Below are 19,840 nucleotides of genomic sequence, written 5' to 3'. Positions count from 1 at the left end.
TAGCACAGTCTACTGTGATATTCCAGTAGTCAGTTGAGGGTGCGAGTGAGAAGACTCCCTGCCCGTCACAGAGTCAGAGATGTACAGCATGGAAACAGACCCTTCGGTCCAACTGTCCACGGCGACCAGCTATCCCAACCCAATCTAATCCCACCTGCCAGCACCCGGCCCATACCTCTCCAAACCCTTACTATTTATATACCCATCCAAATGACTTTTAAAAGTGGCAATTGTAGCAGCCTACACCACTTCCTCCGGCAGCTCATTCCATACACATACCACCCTCTGCATGAAAAATTTGCACCTTAGGTCCCTTTAATATCTTTCTCCTCTCATCCTAAACCTATGCCCTCTAGTTCTGGCCTCCCTAACCGCTCACCTCAATTTTGTCAACCTCTGTAAGGTCACCCCTCAACCTCCGACGCTGCAGGGAAAACAGCCCCAGCCTGTTCAGCCTTTCCCTATAGCTGAAATCCTCCAACCCTGGCAACATCCTTGTAAATCTTTTCTGATCCCTTTCACAAATCTTTCCAACAGGAAGGAGATCAGAACTGCATGCAATATTCCAACAGTGGGCTAACCAATGTCCTGTACAGCCGCAACATGACCTCCCAACTCCTGTACACAATACTCTGACCAATAAAAACAAGCATATAAAACACCTTCTTCACTATCCTATCTACCTGCAACTCCACGTTCAAGAAGGTATGAACCTGCACTCCAAGGTCTCTTCGTTCAGCAACATTCCCTAGGACCTTACCATTAAGTGTACAAGTCCTGCTAAGATTTGCTTTCCCAAAATGCAGCACCTCACATTTATCGGAATTAAACTCCATCTGCCACTTCTCAGCCCATTGCCTCATCTGGTCAAGATCCTGTTGTAATTCAAGGTAACCTTCTTTGCTGTCCACTACACCTCCAGTTTTGGTGTCATCTGCAAACTTACTAATTGTACATTTTCTGCTCGCATCCAAATCATTTATGTAAATGACAAAAAGTAGAGGACCTAGCACCGATCCTTGTGGCACCCCACTGGTCACAGGCCTCCAGTCTAAAAAATAACCCTCCACCACAACCCTGTCTTCTACCTTTGAGCCAGTTCTGTATCCAAGTGGCTAGTTCTCCCTGTATCCCGCGAGATCTAACCTTGCTAATCAATCTCCCAAGGGGACCCTCGTCGAACGCCTTACTGAAGTCCATATAGATCACACCTACTGCTCAGGCCTCATCAATCCTCTTTGTTACTTCTTCTACAAACTCCAAGTTTGTGAGACATGAATTCCCACACACAAAACCATGTAGACTACCCCTAATCAGTCTTTGCCTTTCCAAATACATGTACATCCTGTCCCTCAGGATTCCCTCCAACAACGTGCCCACCACCGTCAAGCTCACTGGTCTATAGTTCCCTGGCTTGTCCTTACCACCCTTCTTAAACAGTGGCACCACGTTAGCCAACCTCCAGTCTTCCAGCACCTCACCTATGACTATCGATGATACAAATATCTCAGCAAGAGGCCCAGCATCACTTCTCTAGCTTCCCACAGAGTTCTAGGGTACACCTGATCAGGTCCTGGGGATTTATCCAGCTTTATGCCTTTCAAGACATCCAGCGCTTCCTCCTCTGTAAGCTGGACATTTTGCAAGGTGTCACCATCTATTGCCCTACAGTCTATATCTTCTATATCTTCCATATCCTTTTCCACAGTAAATACTGATGCAAAATACACATTTAGTATCTCCCACATTTTCTGCGGCTCCACACAAAGGCCATCTTGCTGATCTTTGAGGCGCCCTATTCTCTCCCTACTTACCCTGTTGCCGTTAATGTATTTGTAAAAACCCTTTGGATTCTCCTTAATTCTATTTGCCAAAGCTATCTAATGTCCCCTTTTTGCCCTCCTGATATCCCGCTTAAGTATACTCCTACTGCCTTTATACTCTAAGGATTCACTTGATCTAGCCTGTCTATGTCTTACATATGCTTCCTTCTTTTTCTTAACCAAACCCTCAATTTCTTTAGTCATCCAGCATTCCCTATACCTACCAGCCTTTTCTTTCACGCTGACAGGAATATACTTTCTCTGGATTCTTATTATCTCATTTCTGAAGGCTTCCTACTTTCCAGCCGTCCCTTTACCTGCAAACATCTGCCCCCAATCAGCTTTTGAACGTTCTTGACTAATACCGTCAAAATTGGTCTTTCTCCAATTTAGAACTTCAACTTTTAGATCTGGTCTATCCTTTTCCATCCCTATTTTAAAACGAATAGAATTATGGTCGATGGACCTAAAGTGCTCCCCCACTGGCACCTCAGTCACCTGCCCTGCCTTATTTCCCCAAGAGTAGGTAAAGTTTTGCATCTTCTCTAGTAGGTATATCCACATACTGAACCAGAAAAATTTCTTGTACATTCCTCTCCATTTAAATCCTTAACACTATGGCAGTCCCAGTCTATGTTTGGAAAGTTAAAATCCCTTACCATAATCACCCTATTATTCTTACAAATAGCGAAGATCTCCTTACAAGTTTGTTTCTCAATTTCCCTATTATGGGGTCTGTAACACAATGCCAATAAGATGATCATCTCTTTCTTGTTTCTCAGCTCCACCCAAATAACTTCCCTGGATGTATTTCCAGGAATATCCTCCCTCAGCACTGCTGTAATGCTATCCCTTATCAAAAATGCCACTCCCCCTCCTCTGTTGTCTCCCTTTCTATCCTTCCTGTAGCATTTGTATCTGGAACATTAAGCTGCTAGTCCTGCCCATCCCTGAGCCAAATTTCTGTAACTGCTATGATATCCCAGTCCCATGTTCCTAACCATGCCCTGAGTTCATCTGCCTTTCCTGTTAGGCCCCTTGCATTGAAATAAATACAATTTAATTAATTAGTCCTACCTTGTCCCTGCCTGCCCTGACTGTTTGACTTGCTTCTGTTCTCAACTGCACCAGTCTCAGATTGATCTCTTTCCTCACTATCTCCTTGGGTCACTCCACTCCACCTTACCATTTTAAAGCTTCCCGAGCAGCTCTAGCAAATCTCCCTGCCAGTATATTAGTCCCCTTCCAATTTAGGTGCAATCCGTCCTTCTTGTACAAGTCACTTCTACACCAAAAGAGATCCTAATGATCCAAAAATGTGAATCCTTCTCCCATACACTAGCTCCTCAGCATGCATTCATCTGCTCTATTGTCATTTTCCTGCCCTCACTAGCTTGTAGCACCAGGAGTAATCCAGATATTACTACTCTTGAGGACCTCCTTTTTAAATTCCTGCCTAACTCTGTAATCTCCCTTCAGATTCTCAACCTTTCCTCTTCCTTTGTCATTGTACACATTGGAACCAATGACCTCTTGTCAGCCCCTCTCCCCTGTGAGAACACTCTGCACCCTCTCTGAGAACATCCTTGATCCTGGCACCAAGGAAGCAACACACCATTCTGATTTTACATTGCTGGTCACAGAAACGTCTGTCTGTACCTCTGACTAGAAAATCCCCTAACACAATTGATCTCTTGGAACCCGACATACCCCTCGTTGGATTAGAGCCAGTCTCAACACCAGAAACCTGGCTGTTCGTGCTATGTGCCCCTGAGAATCCATCACCCTTTACATTTTCCAAAATAGCATACTTGCTTGAAAAGGGTACAGCCACAGAAGACTCCTGCACTCTTGGAGTTAACCCATCTGTGTGACTATATCTGAGACTTTCCCCCCTTCCTATAACTGCCATCCACCACTTACTGTTGCAAGCTCCTCATTGCTTCTGTCTCTCCAACCGATCCATTTGGACTTATAAGATTCGCAACCAACAACATTCATTGCAGATATAATCCGCAGTAATCCTTGAACTCTCTTTAAACTGCCACATCTGACAAGAAGCACATACCACTCTACTAAAGGTCATTTTGTTCCTTCACAATCTATAGATGCAGAAAATAACACCGCCTTATTCCTCTACAAAACACTGCCCCAGGTTAAATTATTAGTTACGGCTTATATTTTAAGTTTAATCAAGAGACATATCTCCAAAAACACAATCAAGAAAGAACCCACTCTACTCACTATTGCAGACTTTCTGTAGGCCACACTTAAAACAACAATTCACGTATCAGATTCTGTGCTGTGAACTTCACCCAATAGTTCCTCCAAGATCAGTTGTGAATTTCACTGTTTAATTTTCCCAGACGCACTCCGATGTCCAGTGATACATGAATTTAAATAGCAAAGGCAGTAACTGTGCAGGTACACTGTGGTGTCAGTTTATTTTTCTCAAATCTCCTGCACTGACCTCACTATGTGCTTCCTTTGTCTGTTCTTCTCCCTTTTAAAACTGCTGTTGTTTTGACTTTTTTCTCCCCCAAAGTTCCAAAACAATGCAACAGTATATAAAACAGTAATTGCTGCTCCTGGAATTCGAGGCATTCTGAAACAACTAACTATAAATTACATGCCACTGCACACCAAACAAGATTTTTTTAAAAACATTTCAAAACATGAGGGCACTAGACCGGAGGAGACTGCTTATTTTGTATAGAGCTGTGCACGTATTCAATCATATGCACGACCAGGCTATGCTTAGTCACGATCCTGAAGCGAAGATTTGTGTAACATTTACTCTCCATTAGCAAGACTCCTATTTGGCATAAAATAGCTTTAATAAAAGGCTTCGTGCATATAAAAATGAGTTTATTAGGAGGAACAGCAAACAGTTCGCATTACCTTTTTAAAAAGAATGACAAAGTTTCACTTTTCTTCTTCCTTGGTTCAACATTCTTAGATCAGCAATTCATGAGCTGTCCTGAGTATCTAATGTAGGTATGACGAGCTGAATTATGGAAGATATGCAGTGTAAGACACGTCTGATCAGCTGACAAAACATTGCCAATGAAAGCGTGGTGAGCTTTAAAATTGGATGCCCATTATCAGTAGAATGAGTTCAACCACTAGATGGCAACAAGTGGAAGAATACAGTACTTGTATTTGCTGTAATAGTGAATACAAAAAGAACTTAAAGCTATATAAACAAGCCTTTACATTTAGAATACAGAATTCTCTACCACACAATCTTGAAACAAAACCTCTAGATTCTTTTTAAAACGAAGTTAAATAATTGTTTGAAAAAAAAGAGACATATTAAAAGATGTCAGCAGTCACCAGGGGCTTAACCATTACAACGAAACCACAAAAATACTATTTTTTTAAAATTAACTTTTGCAAAATGACTGGTCATGGATGATTTTCTTTGAAATGTATGTCACTTCCTATATGTTCTCCATGCTAAATGTTAATCCAGTAGCTGTGCACATTCTCCATGGTGCAAGTAGATTCCCGTTCCATAGTGCCTCACCAATATTAGTCGATTATTTTACCAGTACAGCCATTGTCCTTTACTGCCCTACAACATATCATCTGGCCCAGAAGATTTTTTAGCCTTCAGTCCTTTAAACTGATCAAGTACATGCTCCTGACTGAAAGGATTTCAAATAAAGCTCCATATATTTTGTTGTACTGTACTCACCCTTGTCTGTCCTTTATTTGTAACAAAAGACTAGATTAAATCAAAATAACTTTATTCTATTTACTTACAGCTATAATTTTGGGCAAGTTTTCTTTGTAGTCCTGAAGTTGTGTGTGATTGTAACAGATGGGATTACATGAATACAAAACACAAAATTTTAACTTTAATTTTTCCCTTTGTTTATTAGTGAATATGAATATAATTTTTTATTGGAAAAGTGATACCAGAGTGGTTTAGGAATGAGAAAAATCAACAGAGGAACAATTTCAATAAAGACATAATGCAAACACAGAATGAGAACTGGTGTCAGAGATCTAAAATTTTCAGTTTTTTTATTGCTCATGTAAAACATATCAAAAGCATTTGCATCAATGTACCTTTCAGACTAAAGTATCACTGGACACAAACAAGGCTTTGGGGATCCTCACAGCTTAAGCATCTGCCTCATTATTTGCCACATGAAAAGAAAATGACCAGCTGTCAAGCCAAATTGAACCACTCCCATTCCATCACTGAAAGGGACTATAGAAACATGCTGAAACAGGTCAAGATTACATCACACAAATACTGGATCAGATTTATAAAGTTGCTCAAGCTTTGAAATGTTACATTCTAATATATAATTTCTTCTCAAACCAAATTTACAAGGCACATTTTGTTCAGATTCAATCCAAATTAAATCTCAACTCGCATTAAAAACGTTTTGGTAAACATTTCAAAATTTGCAAGACAATTATTAAATTCAAAGTTTAATTTTAAGAGAGATCCATGCAAAGTCAGCAACTGTTACAAATCTAACACCTTTAAAGTGGATCTGCAACTTTTCCTTTTTCTGCATTGGGTAGGTGTCCATGATTTTGAACTGAAATATGAATAAATGAGCTTATTGTATTTATAAAAGATGCGTTTTGCCCGATGATAGAACTTTGGACTTACTACTCCACTAGCTGCTGGAGTACAATTGCCACCTTACAAATCTCCTAATGTTACCTTAATTAGGAGTGTGGCTATAAGTGAAATTTCAAAAGCTGACGTAAAAGGCAGGGTTGACTGTGCTGTGTCCTTGCACTCAAATACCGCAACCAGTCATTAACAGCTAGTGAGATTTTTCTCCTTTTATACTTGCCTCCTGTATTCGCAGATCTTCCCATTGAAAACTGTGTCAAACTGAATGTAATATACATTCCTGACCAATTGTACCTTACACCCTTCTAATTTGTAATTTAAACCATTTTGACTGGAAAATCTGTTACTATAGACATATGAAAAAAATAAAATCATGGCTTTGGAGATTGGCTAGTTGAAAAATAAAAACAATTGTGCTGGGGAATTTTTTTTTAAACACTGCACTGATAATTGGTTAGATAATAGTGTCTGTATATTTGGGGACAGTACATAAAAACCTTACTAATATTGAGCTGCACTTCTAAAAGACCAATTTCAAGAAAACATGTAAGAAATTCATAAATAGGAAGTTCAGAAATTTTTTTCCACTAGTCAATGGGATAAACATTGAACCTTTGCTGAGGAACTCTTTCAATTCCATGAAAGAAATGAAATTTAAAAATAATCTCATTTTGACATTTACCCCTTCTTTGAAAATAAATCCACATTATAACATTTTGCTGCTCTTTGCGTACTATTTAACTACTGTTAAATAATCAGTATATGGGAAAGGTTGACATAATTCAGATCAGTAATACTGAATATATTCTGCAAAATTTGGATATAGATGGGAAGCAAATTAGTATCAGTGCAACTTCCACTTTTGACCAGTAGTTGCACTTACTAGTTATTTGCCAGCATTAATTTGTTGACAATACAGTATTTTCCTTTGCAGATATCTCAGAAACCAACATCTAGAACCAATTTTAGTGGATATCAGATGCAAGTATTATTATCTAGATTTTTCAGGTTGAAAGAAGATGTACAAATCAGTCTCAAAAGGTATACGCCAGTATGATGTCCAGCAATGGTCTTATCCCTTACTTCATCACCCAACTTAAGCAATTTGTTAAAATAAATCAGAATCTAGTCTTGGAATCCTGATAAGCACCTGGCATTTCCAACTCTGCTAAATAGTTGGCAGGTGCTGGAAGTTCAAGTAAATTGTAAAAATATTATTCCTGGTTTGTCACTTCTGCATTCACAAAGCTAATTTTCAATTCAGTTTAATTTACAGAAAATTTACAGGATAACAAACTCAAATTCAAAGATCCTGTGTAACCAATTTTGGAAACACAACAAAACCAGTTTCTGATCAAGATAGATTCTGTACACTAAATACAAGAAATTGATCAACATTTTCATTTCAAAAAAGCAGACATTTTAAAGGTGTTAACTTGGAGTGTCCCTTGTTACACTAGCTTGCAATGCATTTCCATCAAGTTCAGACTGCTTCTACCCACCAGCCATCCAGCCACAAGAGCAATTAGAATGATAAGGATATTATCACTTGAGGTTTACAAGAACAAATCGCATGCCACTTTTGGACAGAACAGCTACTTCAAAATATAAAAAAAAAACTGGACTCGGCCACAGTGCAGATTCAGCCCAGAAATGTACCAAAGGGATGTTTCCACCATTCCAATCCCTAACCATTCCTATCCAAAAAACAAAAATTAGAAAAATATAGCTCCAGAAATAGGACATCTTGTAAAAAGAGGAAAATGAGGTTACAACTATTTACAAATAAATACAAATTTAATTGTCACTTTCTGCCCCTTTTTCTTATACAATTTACTATCATCTTTGGGCTGCAATTAGATATACATGCAAAATAAAACAGATGGTCACAGACAGACCTTGATAAATATTTTCATCCATCCCCATGACTCAGAATTAAATTGGGAATTGAAACAATAACAGAAGATAAAGACACAATAACTGCCATGTCTACACTCAACTGTTAAACCACTGAAGCATTTGAGGAACCATCCATTGATGAGAGTGTTAAGATGCTTCTGTCATTAGTGTAGCAAGGATCAAGGTCGCTCCAACATCTAAAGAAAAAAATTGACAATTTGGTATGTACACTAATGTGGAAATTATGCAAATGAGTTAATAATTGCACCAGTCAATACTACATATTTTACGCCAAACACTAATGAACCAAAAGCATTTAAAATTAGTCAAAAGAAAGAAATTAACAATTTTAGCATGAACTTTCTTGATAAAATACAAATTGCACTTTTGAATTAAAACTTAGGAAATTCCTATTAGCTCATAAAATTTTGAGACAGTGTTGATATGCTACCTCTGACTGGTTACCCAATTTATTCTAACTCTTTGGAAAGGAAAACAATTCTCACAAAATTAATTGATTACAAATACAACACTGGATTAAAACAATCAGCAGGCATTCACTTTGAAGAGGGTTGAAACTTTCTTAAAAATGTTTCAATTTCTATATAAATGTTTTTAAAACTCAACGTATTAATAAAGTATCAAAGTATGCAAAACATGAATATAACCTGCGTAACTCAATTTGTTATTCAGACTTTTAAATAGATAACTGAATTAATTGTGTAGGCTAACCTGTTTTAAAATGGAGAAACCTCAACGAAGGCCCAAAGGTCAGAACACCAAAGTTGAAAAGAGGAAAGAACAGGAGATAAGACAAGTCAGGTGATGCTAAAGTAAGGATTTAAAACTTGCAGATGCCAAAGAAAGCCAAATCAATGGAGGTCTTCCAAAGTTGCGAGGTACAGAGAAAGAGTGAATTATATTACAGGATGTTCGGACAATTCAATTTCAATATGGAAAGGAACTATATAAGAATGCTTGGGAAGAACGAGAGAGAGAAATATAGAAAAACCGCAGTGTAAGAAATAATACCATAAATCATCATTGAGAAAACACCGTTTGGTCCAACAAGTCCACATATTCCAACAACACACACACACACTCACGCACACAATCTAATTGTTAGCTGACAATTTCAATTTACAGAATTAGTTTTATGCATAAAAGTCTCAATCTCCAAAAGAAACAAACAACTCCATATTTATCCTCTGGTCTATTCAGTCCCAGACTGAAGCGTTCCATCACCCCCAACAAGACAGGGACAAAAATATCTAAGTTATTCTGGGCTCAGTTGTAGCATTCTTCAGTCAGATGTTCGTGGATGCAAGCTTGATATTAGTGACTTGAACCCATAAATAGTGTCAGTGCACTATTGAAGAACTTTGTCATCACATTGTCTGAAATGCCTTTATAAAACAGTGAATCCTGCCTGCCATTCAGATGGGTGCAAAAAATTCCTTGATTTTTGAAAAGGAAAAGGGAATTTATCAAAAGTTATCTTATTACGATTTGTGCAATTTTGCTGAATGGGAATTGGTGTCTCAGAATAACTTCAACGGCTAGGAACACCTCTTACTGATGTAAGAAGATGTGTGAAAAAGCAAGACCTTTGCTTCTTTATTTGATCATTTCTATTTGTACACCAATAGCTCTATTTCTAAAAGAAGCTATGAGAATTCATTTAGAGCAACAAAAATTAAAAATACTTTACATTTTTAAAAGAATATGGAATATTCACTGGTCCCTCCACTGAAAACAATCAAATTACTATCATAAAATTAACAAAAAAGTTAAAAGAACCAATATTTTCCTTTTGCTGTGTATTTTCAGTCTCCAAACATTTTAATGGGACAAACCACAGCTAATTTACAAAATGGAAAATTGATTCCAGAAAAAGTTAAAAATGTTGACTACCGACTGCTTTAAAAAGTAATTCCTGTCAAAAATCTAATGCTTTACATCAGTAAACTTGCATTAGAAACACAATCTGCTTACTTTGCAAACCAATGCGCACAGAATTATCCTTTAAGCACAAACATGACTTAGCGAAGAAAATGATAAAAGAAATTAGGATGAACATTTGAATAGAATGAGTGCTTTAAAAAAATCATTAATTAAATGATAAGATTTGAAGCTCAACCTGTGATATTAAAGATAGTGATACTGCACACAATTACAGTACCAGCACACACTTCCAAGACCCAAGCTCTTTCATTTGCTCAAGTTAACCAGCAAGAATATCTGGCTGCTTTAGAAAAGTTGGTGAAGCATAGCAAGATATTCTTTTACATACAATGACAGGACAAATAAATCGCCAATGTAGATTTAGCTCAGTAACTCATTTATATTAAAATTTTCCGCCAAAGCTCATTCAATGCTGGCCATTTTATAAAAGGTATATGTGCTTAGATTGTGCTCTATCACTTTGTTGGATAACCATATGCAAAGTAATTGAGCCTTTGTTAAGCATATAGGTGCTTTGTAAACAGCAACTCAAAATAAAAATGAACTAGTACAAAGACACCACGCAAATTCTCCACAGAAATTTACCACTAAGATAAAACTGAGAATATTTCAAAATTAGGAGATATAGAGTTGAAGTTATTAGTTGGAAACAATTATTAATTAGCGGAGGAAAGCAACCTCAACATAAACCCTGAAGATCCACATAACCACAACAGTTTGAAAGCCCCCATTTGGAAAAAAATCTGATCATTTAGACAAACTAAAGAATGACAGGAAATTCTCACTTACACTCAACACAAACAGCAGACAATATAAACTATTTTGATAACTAATAATTTCAGTTAACTTAATGCTGAAATTAATCGTGCTCATCAGTCCTGATGCAAATTTAAGTGTTTCTCCCAACATTTTAAAATATTTTAGAAACAGGAACAGCCTTTTGTTTTATCAAGGCACACCCACAGCTGTTCTATACATCAACAGTAGCAGGGCCCTCATGTTCAAGTTTGTAAGGGAAATGCTTGCAGCACAATCTACTTAGAGAAATACCACACCTGTTGACTCGCAAGGGTTTGCACCTTCCCATTATTTGATCTAGTATTCTTCTAAGAGGTGAACATACTGTTTCTCCTCTTGAGTAACAGCAGATCGATTCCATACAGGTGATGCCAGAATTGGGTTCCATGAGCTACAGGACAGAAGTAATAAAATTATTTGCAAGAAACATGGTGTTCAATGACATACACTTCAGCCATTACTTACAAATATAATGAAAAAATTAAGGTATTATTTTGCTATATATATTTACTTTGGACTCTTGTGTATTTATGTTTGTGAATTATCATTTAAATTTTTATTATGTTTAAGTTGCAATAAATGAACAAACAGTTGAAACCTTTTTGGAATAGACTCTCAAAATTTAATTTGTAATGACAATTCAACCTCTGTTGATTACTTCAGGTCCTGGGCTGGACTTTATGATAAGACATCTCATCATGGATGGAAGAATGGAAACAAAAGGGTTGGTGATACAGAACCACCAACAAGCATCTCACTCAATAAATGAGCACTTCAAATGGAGACTCATTAACAAAGAACTTTGTTCAGAATGACTCAGTGTGTGTGTTAAGGAAAGTATCTTGAAGGAAGAAGAAATCTGATACAATGAGAAGACAACCATTTGAATTAAACAATAACACATGAAACGTATGCTCTCTATAATATTTAGAAATGCACATATTTGTATTGAACAATTCACAATGCATTATGCTCAAGTCAGATACGGTTCAAAAACCATTCAACCAGAAACATTAACAAAATAAGTGTAGCTCTCTATCATGAGATATAATAACAAGTACATTGCTAAGTCTGATGATAACTTGAAGGACATGGCAGATAAGCTACTAACATCTTATGAACAAACATCTAATCATGCAAATTTGGGTTGCTCCTTTACCAAGAAATCCACACTGGCTGTTAATTGGGGAGGTGAGGAAATTAACTAAGTCTAAAGGTGAGGGGTATAGACTATTCCAGAAGTGGAGGCATTTACAACAAAATTCTATCAAAAAGAAATTTAATACCACTCTTAACACAAACCCATGTTCTATGGTGCATGGGTGCCAACAAAATGCTATTAAACCACTGAACTCTGGCACTCCCCATATATCATATGCAATTAGATCATTCTTATACATTGCAGAAAGCAACCAAGAACATTGTCCCAGTAAGAAATTTGAATCCCACACAATCCAAAATATACCTTCACACATTTGGAGCCCATTGCAAAAGCAAAAGTAAAGATAGACTCAGAAAGAGAGATTACAAGGAAGGAAAATGCACAAGGTAACTTATGTAGAAAACCTGTTAGTTTTGAAGCATTATACTGCAAGCAATCTGATATACTTTCATTAATTCAACTTCACACAGAAATCCAAATTAACACAGAAACCGCAGCAGTATCCAAGGGATTGGGGTTTGGAGCTTGAAAGACCAATGCTCTTATTTTTCAGGAGGACATCATTTAATTATACTTTTGAGCCCCAGTCTGTTAATGAAATTAAGTGTTTAAAAAATGATATAATTGTTGATATTCAGAGGGATTTAAGCGCCCTGCTATACAAATCAGAGTTAACTTGAATGTACAGCAAGGAATTAGGAATGCAGATGAGATGTTAGTCTTTCTTGGAAGTGGGTCAGTGCAAGAGTAAGGAAGTCTTGCTCAAAGTATCATTGGGCTGAGGGGAGACATCAGCTGGATCATTGCAGTGTGTTTTGGTCTCAGCTAAAGCAAGATATACATACTTAGGAGAGGTGCAACAAAGGCTTAACAGATTGATTCCACAAATGAAGAGAATGTCCTGGGAATAAATAGAGTACAACAGGTAAACATCCTCTGGTGTTGCAAGAAAGAAATGTTCTCAGTGAAAAGCATATTGCCCTGAGAGAGCTTGACACAGTTGCAGCTGAGGGGGTTTCTCCTGGGCGTAAGAATTTTTGGAATTCTTCACACCAGAGACTGTTTCCTCAATTAGGTTAAAAACAAGGACTGCAGATGCTGGAAACCAGATTCTAGATTAGATTAGAGTGGTGCTGGAAAAGCACAGCAGTTCAGACAGCATCCGAGAAGCAGGAAAATCGATGTTTCGGGCAAAAGCCCTTCATCGGGAATATTCCTGATGAATGACGTTTTGAGCAAAAGCCCATTTTCCTGCTTCTCGGATGCTGCCTGAACTGCTGTGCTTTTCCAGCACCACTCTAATCTAGAAACTGTCTCCTCAGTTAATGAGCACATTCCAAACAGATTGATAGATTTTTGTACACTAAGAAAATCAAGAGAGGAGGACATGGCAGGAAAAAGTGGAGCTGATATAGAAATTCAGTCATGACAGTGTATGTTAAAGCAAGTTCAACTGCCATACAATCTATTCCTATTAGTTTTGTTTTGATGGTGGATAATATGTTTCTACAATTTGATTCACCAACAGTCACTAGTTAGAATGAGTTACTTAGTGGCTCCAAACCTGGTAGGAAGATAACCGCTTTCTTTTTCTAATCTCCAGTTAATGATTTCTCTATCGATCATGTCCAAAAGAGAAAAAAATTGCTTATTTTAAAAAAAGTAATGAACACAAATCTAAATTCCTGTTTGTTTCAACCAACAAATTTCAACAAAAAAACCTAACTCATGCAAGTAAATTTCCTGAGGCAACTGCAACAATTATATGCAAAGATTTGACATTTGCCCAATCATGTGATTTCAATGGAAGCAAATAAATATTGAAAAAAATTCTTCCCTCTTCCATAAAGCACTCCAAGTTTTGCTACACTGGTACCACTTCTCAATTGGATATTTACCATTTTGTCATTATTGATTTGGGAGCCTTGAAGGTGAGGGTTAACAAGGTATTTAATCTTGGAACATCAGATGCCAGTTAAGCTTTCTCTCTCACATGGTCTACTTTCAGGAAGTAGTCACTGGAATTGTATGACACTACTTCATTGGATGTTCCATGTCTAACATGTAACATAATTTGGAACACTTGTTTTGAATCAAAAAGCAAACTTCACACACAAAGGATTCAACACATCAACTGTTTTAGATCCTAGTGATCAAGCTAAGGAATGAAAGAATCCTTTGAATCAATATTCATAAAATCAGAACTGCTGCCCTTATCTGGTCTAGCCTACGTGTGACTCCAGACCCATAGCATTATGGTTGACTGTGGGCAATTAGGGATGGGCAATAAATGTTGGCCTTGCCAATAACACCCATATCCCATGAATACATTTTTAAAAATGACTCATCAGGTACTGAATCAGTCCATGCCCAAATACCAAGATATGGATAACATTCAGACATTTAAAAAACAATCAAACCATGGGATTGTGGACATTGATGGCTGACTAAGATTTATCACATACCCTGAGTTGCTTACTAGGCCATTTCAGAAGAGAGTTTAGAGCCAACTAAATAGGGTCTGGATTCACATGTGGGCCAGACCATTGAGGATAGTAGATTTCCTTCTCTGAAGGGCAGAGCCAAATGGTTTTTTTCTGGCAACCAACAATGACTTCATGGTCATTAGCAGATTCTAAGTCTACAACCTATATTCAAATTCTACCATCTGGCGTAGTAGAATTCATACCCAGGTCCCTAGAGCATTAGCTAAGTTTCTGGATTAAATTTGGGACTATACCACCAGGCCACTGCCTCCTCTTCACAGCTCACAAGCACCAGGCAATGATCATTTCTTTGATTCAATTGCATTATCATTGCTGAACCTCCCAAGTGCCAGCATCTAGAGGGTGGAGGGCGTATTGACAAGAAGTTGAACTGGTCAGCCATACGATTGCCGTGGTTCACAAAAGTAGGTCAAAAGTTGTGAATTTCGACGAATGTAACACATCTCCCGACTACCCAAAGCATGCCCACAGCTTACAAAGGCACATATCAGGAATGGCCTTCACACACGTGAATAGGATGCAATGATGCACAACTCAAGTCGTTGTTGGTTGGCACTCCATCCACCACCATTGTCACAGCCTGAATCATGAACACAATGCCAACAATGAGCACTGCAGCAACATGTCAAGCCTCATTCAATAGCTGTGTCCAGATTTCCATGATCTGTTAGGAAATGCAACAGATACATGGGAACATCATCTGCAAGCTCCATTCCATGCTACAAATCATTCTGACTTTGAACTATATCATCATTCTTTTACCATCGCTGAATCAAAGTTCTGGAACTCCTTTCTTAAGAGCATTTTGGGTGCACTAACAATGCATGGATTGCAGTGGTTCAAGACGACAGTTCACTATCACCTTTTTTGAAAGTCGTAAGGGGTGAGTAGTGAACAATAGTCAAATCAGTGATACCAACATCTCATAGAAGACAAAACAAAATCTGACAGGAGGAAGACCAAATATTGAGCTGCACTGTCTCACTCGCATTTTCAGCAATTGCTATGTTTGTCTCAGATTTAAAATACAAGCTTTCAAAAAAAGTGTGATTTCTTTATGTCCACCTCTAAACATTCAGTCACCTGATCTAGTGCTGCCATTTGGTTCCACTTAAATTGCGTCAGTCCAGCATTTGGGGCATTTTGTAACATTAAATAAGCTGCACAGATGTTGTTGCTATTGTTTCATTCAATTAGATTACATGAAGGAAGACATTCCAGGCAGGTGTAAACAAAACACATTGTATTAGAAAACTCATTAAAAGCCAAGGCAACTTTTGCAGAAATTTTCGGCAGTTGCTGGTTGTTGCAAGATCAAACATTCAACCAGCGTCAGTATCGTATCAATTTTCTACTTGTTCATTTAGTCTCTTTCCCTGTTCAAAATATCTTTTAGTATTTACACCTCTGAAATGAGCTGAAGGAATTAAAATATTCTAATAGCTGTAATAACAAACCTACAGTGCAACTCATTGTGTCAATGTAAAATTTGCCTCATTATAATTCTGACTGACCCAGTTCAAGACAGAATGCATACAGATTTTAGTTGCTTTTTCACAAACATCAAGTCAACAGCTGTGAAGAGGTTGACAAAATTGTGTCAATATTGGGCCAGATTCTATAGAAAAAATAGCAAGCTAAATTACTCACTTTTATTAATGATCTCCAGCAATTTGTATTTGCAAAATGAGTAAATCAAGAAGTTGCTACTGGAAGTGCTTTTCTGTTAGACTTGCCCACTGATACCCTAGATCAGCATGAAGTCATTACACTTACCTAAGTATAAGCACTAAACCAATATAATTGGCGTGATGCATCCCAGGAAATGCCCTTTAAATGGTGCGGAATTCTTTGAGTTAGAGCTTTTTCCCTACTGGTGCATGGCATTGAAATTAGTCAATGAAAATTCATTCATGTTTATTAGCCTTCAAAATTACAACTGCTCATAAGCCTTAGAAACAACAGGACAATCAGCTTGGGTCGGTACTTTGGTTGAAAGTGTCTTCAGGGAATGTTAGCTTCTTAATTGATATGCAGTCTTTGTTCTGAAAACGTACACAGATTTTGTTATTTTGGTTCTGAGCTTTGTACATTAAAGGTCACCATTGGAATTTAGCTGGATCAATAAGTAATTGAATGATAACAGTTTTGGGTAGTGCCAAGGATGGAACAATTTGCAGGCGAGAACACTGGGGAAGAGTGACCGATTGCCAAATTCACAGCATCCCTACCATTTGGCCCATTGAGTCCACACCAACCCTCCAAAAGAGCATCCCACTGCAACCCCCTTCCCCCAATCCCATCCTTGTAACTCTGAATTTCCCATGGCTAATCCACCTAACCTGCATATCTTTAGACTGTGGGAGGAAACTGGAGCAAACCCATGCAGACACTATATGCTATTCTATTCTGAGATTTAGATTAACAATGGAGACCAACAAATAGTCTAAAGTAGAACTTAAAAATTACATTATCAGAAGGATCTACTCTGGTAAAACAGAAATAAATTTGACAGGAAAAGCTGTAACATAACCAATCGTTAACAGAACAATGGGGTGGGGGGGGGGGGGCATGTTGAAAGATCAAGAAAACAAAATAAAATAGGTTATGATGCACATTAACGTATTCAAGTGTGAACTGTACCAAAAACAGTGAGGGGGTTGGGGGAGGAGAACGGTGGGGAGAGAAAGAGATTGAGAAGTAAAATTATATGACAAACAGACAAAAAAGATTACCAATTATAACTAAAGGGAATTGAAAATCATCTACCAGTATAGAAAAACCATAGAAACGTTATGGCACAAACAGAGGTAAAGAGGATAAAGAAGGTGAGGTGCAGGGCAAACATATAATGTTTAATGAGTATTCTGTAGCAGTGTTAACCAAGAAGATTCTGACAATACATTGGTAAAAATGCAGATAGTACCAGCCAAAGCACACAAACCCACCAACACTCTCAAACAAAAACTAAAACTTAAAAAGACCCATTACAACCCATAAACAAAACCAAGGTCATCTACAAAATTCCATGCAAGGACTGCCACAAACACTATATAGGATAAACAGGAAGAAAGTTAGCCACCAGGATACACAAACACCAGCTAGCTACAAAAAGACACGACCCTCTCTCCATCGTAGCCCTACATACGGATGAAAAAAAACACCATTTCGACTGGGACAACACATCTATCCTGGGACAGGCTAAGTGAAGACATGCCAGAGAATTCCTAGAGGCCTGGCATTCCAACCACAACGCCATAAATAAACACATAGATCTAGATGCCATCAACTCCTTAGAAAACGAACAGGAAATGACATCACCACGAACCCCATCCAAGAGAAAGATATAAATAGAAAGCAGGAGACAACAGCTTCGCTTCACTTGGAGGTCACCACTGATGATGTTATCTAGCCAGGTAATGAAACATCTGGATATCAAATCTACAGCTCAGCGAGTAAACCTACACCCGAAAGCCAATAAGTGAAAATTGATAAAGGAGATGATGAAAAAGTTGAATATGTCTGGAGAGCGACAAATGTGAAAACCTTAGTCAAGAAAGGATGGAAGAATATTCCTAGTAACTACAGGGCAGTCTGGTTGGTGGCGGATTAGGTTTTACGGATAATACAAATCAGGAATTAAATTAACAGGTACTTGAAGTTTGAGTTCTTTGGGATAGCGAGCATGGATATGGAAATGGGAGATAGGGCTTGATTAAAGTAATTTAACTTTTCAATGACAGGAGAAGATTGATGAAGAGCATGCAATGGTTTTGAGCCAGGGATTTTAAGAGAAGACTTGACAATGCTAACTAACAAAATTAATGCTCGTGGAATGGTAGGATCAGTGTCAGCTTGGATAAAAGTGGCCCTGGTGACAGAAAATAACATGCTAATATAATTTTTTTTAGACTGCAGTATCAACTATGGCTTCCATTAAGGGTGTATGATATTGGAACACAGCAAACTTCATAAGTTATTGGTAATACCAAAACTGGAGGTGTGGCTGACTGAAGAATATACCAATCACCTGCAATACACACACTGACTGAATAGGCAGATATATAGTAAATTTAATAGAGAAGTAGAAGGTGATACATTTTAGTGAAAATTGGGCAATAGAAGCAATAAGTACAAAAGTAGAAAAGTGATGTTAAACCTGTATAAAACCCTGAGTAAGCCATAATCAGAATATTGCACAAAATGTGATCACCATACCTTGTGAAGGATATATAGGTAGTTAACAAGTTGAAAAAGGGATTTACGAGAACAGTTCCAGGGATAATAGATTTTTGGACAAAGACTAGTTGGAGAAGCTGAAGTTCTCCTTTGTTTCAAAGAGAGACTGAATGGGGATTTAGTGGAGGTGTACAAGATTCTGATAAAGGTACACAAAAAAAAAAATCCCCATTAGTTGATGATATTAGAGGACATAGGCTGAAGGTTTTGGATAAGAAATTTCAAGAGGATATGAGGAAGAACTTTATAGAATAAAGAAAAATGCAGCATCTGGTTATGACCTGAAACAGGATACAAAACTTGGGCAGAGATTTTGGTCTGAAATTGGCAAGCTCAGTGTTGAGTACACAAGGTTTAATGTGCCAAATTGAAAGACAAATCCTCGAGCTGACATTAAACTTCACTGGAACCCTGCCTCAGGTTGACGGCAGAAAGAGAGGAAGGTCAAGAATTAAAATGGCAATGATTAGTTATTTGGGGTCATGCTTGCGGGATGAATGAAGGTGTTCTGCAAAGTGGTCGCACAATCTGCATTTAATATGACCTGAAAAATACTGAGTAGACTATCACCTTTTTGCTGTGTTGATTACTCATCTTGAACCATTCCTTGACACAGCAGTTAGGAGTCAATTGGGTTGTTAGAAGCTGGGAGGTACAAGTGGGCCAGAGCAAGTAAGATGGTTGATTTCCTTCTTTACATGTCAATAATTAATTGTATGGGTTTTTACAATGATCATAGTTTTAATAACAGTAGTTTTGAAACAGGATTTTAAATTCTGGACTTTTAATTTAATTTAAATTCCACCAGCTGTGATTGTGTGGTTTGAACTTGTATTTCCAA

General features: G+C 37.7%; 1 protein-coding gene across 1 annotated transcript in view; it reads right to left on the bottom strand.

The window, feature by feature from the left end:
* Positions 1 to 5,838: 5,838 nt before the first annotated feature.
* The window catches only part of atp11b (ATPase phospholipid transporting 11B), a 173,773-nt gene continuing 159,771 nt past the window's right edge, over positions 5,839 to 19,840 (bottom strand). Inside the window, exons 29-30 of the mRNA XM_060834740.1 lie at positions 11,349 to 11,482; positions 5,839 to 8,525 (exon numbers count right to left, since the gene is read on the bottom strand). Of these exons, the coding sequence (XP_060690723.1) occupies positions 8,432 to 8,525; positions 11,349 to 11,482 (228 nt within the window). The 3' untranslated portion in view covers positions 5,839 to 8,431. The remainder of the gene's footprint in view (positions 8,526 to 11,348; positions 11,483 to 19,840) is intronic.

The sequence above is a fragment of the Hemiscyllium ocellatum genome, chromosome 13 (genome assembly GCF_020745735.1).
Source record: "Hemiscyllium ocellatum isolate sHemOce1 chromosome 13, sHemOce1.pat.X.cur, whole genome shotgun sequence".
Classification (NCBI taxonomy): domain Eukaryota; kingdom Metazoa; phylum Chordata; class Chondrichthyes; order Orectolobiformes; family Hemiscylliidae; genus Hemiscyllium; species Hemiscyllium ocellatum.
Note: the sequence above shows the minus strand (reverse complement) of the source record. Positions and strands in the feature narration are given on the sequence as shown.